General features: G+C 46.1%; 2 protein-coding genes across 2 annotated transcripts; one reads left to right on the plus strand and one right to left on the minus strand.

Moving 5' to 3' along the window:
• Positions 1–3,785: 3,785 nt before the first annotated feature.
• K441DRAFT_691323 (copper radical oxidase) lies at positions 3,786–6,417 on the minus strand (the record flags this gene model as incomplete). Its single annotated transcript, XM_067652471.1, has 2 exons — positions 3,786–3,812; positions 4,315–6,417. The coding sequence occupies 2 exons, from the start codon at positions 6,415–6,417 to the stop codon at positions 3,786–3,788; spliced, it is 2,130 nt and encodes a 709-aa protein (XP_067496653.1).
• Positions 6,418–6,515: 98 nt separating this feature from the next.
• On the plus strand, positions 6,516–7,026 carry K441DRAFT_375167 (uncharacterized protein). The gene has a single exon (XM_067641477.1). The coding sequence runs from the start codon at positions 6,615–6,617 to the stop codon at positions 6,903–6,905; it is 291 nt and encodes a 96-aa protein (XP_067496654.1). The 5' UTR covers positions 6,516–6,614; the 3' UTR covers positions 6,906–7,026.
• The last annotated feature ends 220 nt before the right edge of the window (positions 7,027–7,246 follow it).

Raw genomic sequence — 7,246 nt, forward strand, 5'->3', positions numbered from 1 at the left:
TAACTACTATAAGCTAAATAATATAACCCNNAAGGACNNCTACCNGCTNCCCTTANTTAATNAGACTNTTACCTAAATAAGTAGAGCTAAGGTTTTTATAAAGCTTAATATCCGCTAGGCCTTTTACCAAATTAGGATAGACCCCAGGTCTAAAGATCTTACTATATTCTAGACCTATTACAGGACGTATAAATATAAAGTACTTCCTTTTAGACTAACCAACGGACTAGCTATATACTAGCGGTATATAAATAATATACTCTTTAACTACCTTAACGACTTCTATACGGCCTATTTAGATAATATTATAATTTACTTAGAGAACGAACTAGAATATAAGGAGCACGTCCATAAAGTCCTATAACAGCTCCGCGAAGCTGGCCTCTAGGCCAATATTAAGAAGTTAGAATTTAGTATTAAGCATATAAAGTACCTAGGTTTTATTATTAGCACGGACGGAATTAAGGCCGACCTAGAGAAAACGACTATAATTAACCAATAGACGCCCCTATGGACTGTAAAGGGGGTATAATTATTTTTAGATTTCTATAACTTCTACTAACGTTTTATTAAGAACTATAGCAGGATTACCTAGCCTCTTAACCGCCTTACTAAAAAAGACCAGCCCTTTTACTTTAACGCTATATATATGCAGGCCTTTAATAAGCTTAAAAAACGGCTAGTGTCGGCCCCCCTACTTACCCACTTTAACCTAGAACGGCCCTTAATGCTAGAAACTAATGCCTTAAACAGCGCGATAGCCGGTATTTTTTCCTAGAAGTAACCGGACGGAGAATGGCACCCTATTGTATACTATTTAAAGACTATAATAGATGCTAAACTAAACTACNANATCNATAATAAAGAAATGCTGGCTATTATNTCTAGCTTTNAGCACTNGNGTNTANAGCTAGAGGGGACCCCTAAACCNATTAANGTAGTATTAGATTATAAGGCCCTAGAATACTTNATAATAACTAAGGCCCTTACGGCCCGGCAGGCACGCTAGGCGGATATCCTATCTTAGTTTAACTTCTTAATTATATATAGACCAGGCGCCACAAACCGTGCGGATGCTCTTACTAGGCGCAAACAAGACCTAGGTAACTATACAGCTGCGAAGATCTTATTACGGACCTAGACGCTACTATAAATAGAGCACCTTAACCCCCAGATATAGGCAGAACTAAGTATAGACTTCTTAGGCGCCAAGATATATCCTATTAACCCTTTAGGACTTAACTTAATTGACGAATTACTGTAAATAAACTGTACGGCCCCTTCTCTATAAGAGTACTGTAAAAAGGCAAAGAACGTTACTAGCCTATAGTCCTTTAAAAATGGATTACTTAAGCATTAGGAATAGCGGGTAGTGGTAAAAGAACAGAACTTATGGACTTAGCTTATTGCTAAAGCATATACCCAGGTCTCTACGGCCTACCCTAGAAAGAATAAGACCCGCAGGATTATTAGCGACCGCTACTACTGGCCCGGAATGGTTATAGATATTAACCGCTATATACGGAACTATAACGACTACTATAGGTCTATAATCCCACGAGATAAGACCCTAGGACTATTAAAACCCCTCTTAATACCCAACTGCCCCTAGTAATATGTCTTTATAGACTTTTATAAGCTACCTCTAAACCGTAACGGATATAATATAGTTATAATCCTAGTTAACCGCTTTAGTAAGCGCCCGTTCTTAATTCCCTATTATAAGAATATTAATGCTAAAGAGGCAGCCTAACTATATATCTACTATATCTACCAAATTTACGGACTACTAGACACTATTATATCTAACTATAGGCCATAGTTTATATTAGCCTTTTGGAATAAGTTTACCTAGATCCTAGGCATTAAGCTAAAGCTTTCTACGGTATATTACCCCTAGATAAACGGTTAAACAGAGATTATAAATTAATACTTAGACTAGAGACTCCGGCCTTTTATTAACTACTTTTAGGATAACTAGGCCAAACTATTACCCTTAATAGACTACGCCCAAGCGACCCTACCCCATAACTCTACCGGATTTACCCCTATTTAACTAGAAATGGGTTACCTACCCCGCATAAGCTTTAACTGGGAAAGACTAGAAGGGCCCTAGACTATACACGAAAAACTATCTTATAAGGAAGCCTAGCAGTACGCTAAGCGCTTAGAAGAAGCCTAAAAAGTAGCCTATACAAACCTAAAAAAGGCCTAGAAATTAATAAAATAGCAGGTAAATAAGTATAGGCGCGAGCCTGACTTTACTATAGGCGATATAGTCTAGGTTATAACAAAGAACTAGAAGACAGAATGGCCTAGCCGTAAGCTAGACTATAAGATAGTAGGACTGTATAAGATTCTTAATAAAGTAGGCAATTTATATAAGGTTAAGCTCCCAGACTTAATTAAAGTCCACCCTATCTTCTTACCGGATAAGCTACGGAAAGCTGTAAATAACCTACTACCCAGACAAAAGAATAAACCTCCCCTACTAATTTAAGTTAACGATAATAATAAATAGGAAATTAAAGAAATACTAGCCTATAAACTTATAAAGGGAATGTTAAAGTATTATATTAGTTGGAAAGGATATAACCTAGACCCCACTTAGTACCCTATATAGAACTTTATAGGTAGCCCCTATAAGCTTTAGGAGTTTTATAATTATTACCCTAATAAACCCGGACCGCTAAAGTACCTAGATAAGTGGATAGAATGCTAGTATAATAAAGACGATAAGCTACTAGAAGAACATAAGGACAAGAATACCCTAGAAATTTCTTAGTCACGTAAGGTATTAAGATATTTAGGAACTTTAACCGGCGGTTGAAGTTGTCTAATTAGTCAGATTCTCTTACTAAGACTTTTAGCGGCAAGGCCTAAGGGCAGGCTTTTTTGGAGGGGGGGGTAATGTTACGGCACTAGTAGAACTTGGCAGAACTACGCACCGGCAAGTTGCCACAGATTGCCGCATATTGTGGTTACGTGACGCGAAGATCGTATATAGCTTCGAGCGGCGCTCCCCTTCTTCTCCTTTCCTTTCTTTAGCTTTAGATTCTCGTTTATAGACAATCCAATCGTACAGGCTTGCGCGACCCTTTTGCCGTGCTTATGTCTCGATTGACTGAGTCGCTAACACTAATAGGCTAAAAACACTAAATAGGTTAAAATAGCTAAATAAAGGATTTTAAATATCCAGCTTAAATAAACGCCTATTAGAGGCATAGTTGGGCTCTATTATAGATATAATATATAGAGTAAGAGATAAGCTTTTAAATAGAAGTATTAGCAAGCTAAGCAGCGCTATATTAGGGGGCGATATATAACGTTAAAGGCGATTAAACTATTATCTACTAGTAAGGCTATATAGCCGTTATATAAGGCGCCTATAATCCCTTAAACCCTTAAAGAGAAATCTACCTTGGCGCTTGGTAATTGGCTGCTAAAGCTAGCGCAAGCTCTAACGCCTGCGGCGTATATTGGGCTACGGCGCCGGTCGCTAATTGGCTTAGGAGTTTATAGGAATTACAGGGGTTACAGAGGTGTGGCGGTGCCAGCCGCTGATTGGCTCAGGTGTTTGCAGGAGGTAAAGTGGATTTTCTCTCCGAGGGTCTGAGTCAACTAAGATAACGCCTACCGGATCTCCTTCAATAAGGTACACCTTCCATAATCCAACATGACATTGTCCAGAAGAAAAACTTGAATACTGCCACATGTCCGAAATATCAGCCTCTTAACGTTCTTCAGCTGCTTTCAATGGCTCCCTGTACGGCATACGAAGACGGCTAATCCAGACCATGCACGTCGCGGGACTTGAAAAGAGATCATCGGAACGCTGAGATGAGCTTGGAAGCCTGACGAGAATGATCTACAAGGAAATTGACATAGAGCTTCCGTTATCCCTCTTGTTTGTTCGACAGAACGGTCATCGCAAGCATCAAGACGAAACGGCCATGTATTTTGGACGGGGATGATACAGACATTTAATCTTGCTCGAGCGATAAAGATTGACAAAGCTATATGATACGGGGTCTTGCACTGCCAGGCGTGGAATTTAAGCATTACACATGTTATAAAGGATGAAGACATGCTATTTGACGAATTAAAAAGGTTCTAATCAGAGTCTACATCCACTTCCATTACACTGACGTTATCAGCAGCAAATACCTTGCCTATTGTATCACCCTCTTGAAAGCTAAATGAAAACTTTACCGCTATCTTTGGTATAGAGTTCCCAAATGGAACACATAAACCACTATCAATCCGTTAAGAGGAGGCAGCAGCGGCGGCATTCACCACCTCGAACTCTCGAACCTCGAGAAACTTGTTGGCGCCATGCTTCTGGAGCCGCCCGGATACCTGCACCGCCACTCCCGGATGTTCTGCCACTGCCGCAGAGAGCTGTGCGTACGCGTCGGCCTCAACATTGGATCTCGGTTTAGGGGCCTTCGCTGCCCTGTCCCACTCGATTTTGCTGGTTGCCTGGAACGGCTCAAGGACCAGTTCCGGACGGGTCGACGTGCTGGCCAGCGTCAGCTGCTCGCCGGTGTCGAGCTGTTTTTTGGTCACCACGCCTGAGAGTGTCATTTCGATCCCGCGCATATCGTACGCGCCACTGGCAATCTTCTGAAACTCACTCCGCCACAAGTCGATGTCGGGCAGGATGTCCTGCCGCAGGTAGACGAAGGCGACAGAGTCAACTTGGTTCGGCATCGGGCGGACGACCTCGACGTCGCGGATATGCTGCAGTGCTTCGAAAGCCCCACCCCAGCAGGGACCGAGACCATACGGACAAACAGGTGTAAGGCCTACAACGACGGCTGGTCGCTCCTGTCGCTCCTGTTCGGAGATGATTTTTTCGTTGAGCGCTGGAATGTTGATCTCAACATGTTGTTCCACGGCTGTGCGTCTCGCAAGGACTGCCGCAGACGTGGGTGGTGCTGGTGTACTGGCTGGTTTGATGCGGATAATGGGCGCCACCGATGGCACACCTTGCTGGTTCAAGACGAAAAGCATATAGTGGCCTGGTGGGGCGAGGTTGGCGTTGGCTGGAGCCTGTACGGCGACCTTCGAGCCCTCCTGTTGGAAATCCAGGAATATGAGTAATTGGTTCATGTTGCATGCATGCGTAACGGAACCGAGCCGTACCCAGCTCACCCTCGCGATTACGTCATTGGCGCCGACAGTGACTTCGAACTTCTGACCGTAGCTGATCTCGGGCGGCGGGTTTGAGATGGTCGGCCGGGGGGCGGGGCCCTTGTCGTTGAACAGGTAGGGCGGCCTGAACAGTTGCGCACTCTTGAGGGAGTCTTTGGCCGCATTAGGATTGCTCCCAATTGCGAATTCTCCGCTACCGGCCGAAAGGACTTGGCCATCGGGCAGCAGCAGTGCGATGGAGTGGTAGCAGCGATCTGCATCCTCTTTGGCCATCTGGGTCCATTGCTTGCTAACGGGGTTCCACAGCTCGGGTACATGCACAGGCATGCCGGTTTCTAGATTATTGAAACCCTTGCCTTGGGTACCTCCAGTCACCAGCACGGTGCCGTCAGGCAACACGGTGGCGTTGTGCTGTCGGCGTGCAAACCTGAGATCCGCCGTCGTCGTCCACTTTGGCGTTTCGGCGATCAAATCGATGATCTCTGTCATCTTGGTGGGAGGATCGGAATCGCCACCTCCGCCACCAATGTACATAATCTTACCTTTGTCGTACATAACCGAAGGGGCGTATTCGCGCCCGCCCGCCGTGCGTTCCGGTCCATCTGTTGTCCAAGCACCTATACCGCCGGGAGTGTTCACATCGAGAAACCGCGACCGTGCCTGCGGCCCAGCCATGAAGACTCGGCCCTTTGGATCGAGATGTAGTCGCGGATAAAGAGAGAGAACACCGGCACCGGGGCTTGCGACGGGCACCCAGTTATCTGTGCCCCAGATCTGCGGGTTGGGGTTAGGGGCGGAGTTGTTGGTTGTGTTGCCCGAGATGGAGAGCACGCGGCCATCAGGTAAGGTCAGAGCGGAAGGATACCAGCGACCCGCATTCATAGGCGCCTTGGCGGACCATGTATCGGCGACGGGATCGTAAACACAAGCCTGGTCGAGCCCATTACCATCGGAGATATGTCCACCGACGATGAGTAGGCTGCCATCCGGCAGAAAGCAATGTCCGGAGCAGAAGAGATTTACGGTTTCGGCTTTAGTGCCAAGCGGTTGCGACGCGGTGGCCTTGCTCTTGCCGGTGCTGGGATCCCAGATAAAGGCTTTGGTGAAATGCTCGTTCAGCGACTCGGGCTTGGTGTCCTTGGGATTGGAGCGCCGACCCCAATAGAGTACCTTGCCGCTAGGCAGCAGGCTGGCGTGAGCAGCGACATTTTCGAGATCGAACAGTGGTCCCCATTGCCCGACGTCTTCTGCAGCTGCCATCTTTGCTTTCAACGTGGGTGAGTGGAATGTAATACTAGCTAATGTTTAAGCTCTCTTGAGTTTAAGGACGAGAGCAAGATCGCGCCTACCGTGGAATGACTGTGTACGCGGTTGATGGTTTTCGAAAAGAACACACCGCGGGGATGGGAAAGAGGGGCGTGTTCGAATGACTTGTAATCTTCATCTTCCCGGGTTCCATGCTCTTCGCCCAGCTCTTCAGCTTCTCAATTCTCCCTTCTGCAGCTGTCAGCTTATGCAGCTCTCTCAGCTCTTTCAGCTCTTTCAGCTCCATGTTATCGTTGTGTCTATCAACGCGGAATAAACCGACAACAGCGCCAGCGACCCCCAGCAACCCTGCATATCTTGAGAGTTTGAGTGGATTCTTAGCAAGTCACGGCCATGAGCATCATCTCGACTTGCACACAGGTTGGTGTATCGCCAGAGATCCTGGTGGCTTTGCTGACTCTGGAGGACAACCCGTCTGCTAGGGTGGAAACTCTGTCCCTCGTTTCCCTATACATAGCAACACCGGTTGTGATGTCGAATCTGTCACAGGGAACCAGCGTGGTCACCCATAGAGGAAAGATATGAGAAGCTGAAAAGTAGTACCGAGAGGTATGGTTTTCGTGACAGGCTGCATTAACAGGCTTTGACCGATATCTGGGGGTCTAGAATTCTCTGCAGCCACAGCTCTCGCTTAACGAGAACAAAAGGATCTGGGCACGCCGTGGATGCAGATCGGTCTTACCACGCTAAAGGGTGGGTCTACCATAAGCGCTAATGCACAATCCCTGCACGGGGCAGCCTCAGCTGAAAATATAAGATTACG

The sequence above is a fragment of the Cenococcum geophilum genome, assembly GCF_001692895.1.
Source record: "Cenococcum geophilum 1.58 unplaced genomic scaffold K441scaffold_92, whole genome shotgun sequence".
In the NCBI taxonomy this organism is placed as follows: domain Eukaryota; kingdom Fungi; phylum Ascomycota; class Dothideomycetes; order Gloniales; family Gloniaceae; genus Cenococcum; species Cenococcum geophilum.

Coding starts and splice junctions, on each gene's coding strand:
- K441DRAFT_375167 (XM_067641477.1), top strand. CDS start 6,615: ATGCTCTTCGCCCAGCTCTTCAGCTTCTCAATTCTCCCTTCTGCAGCT.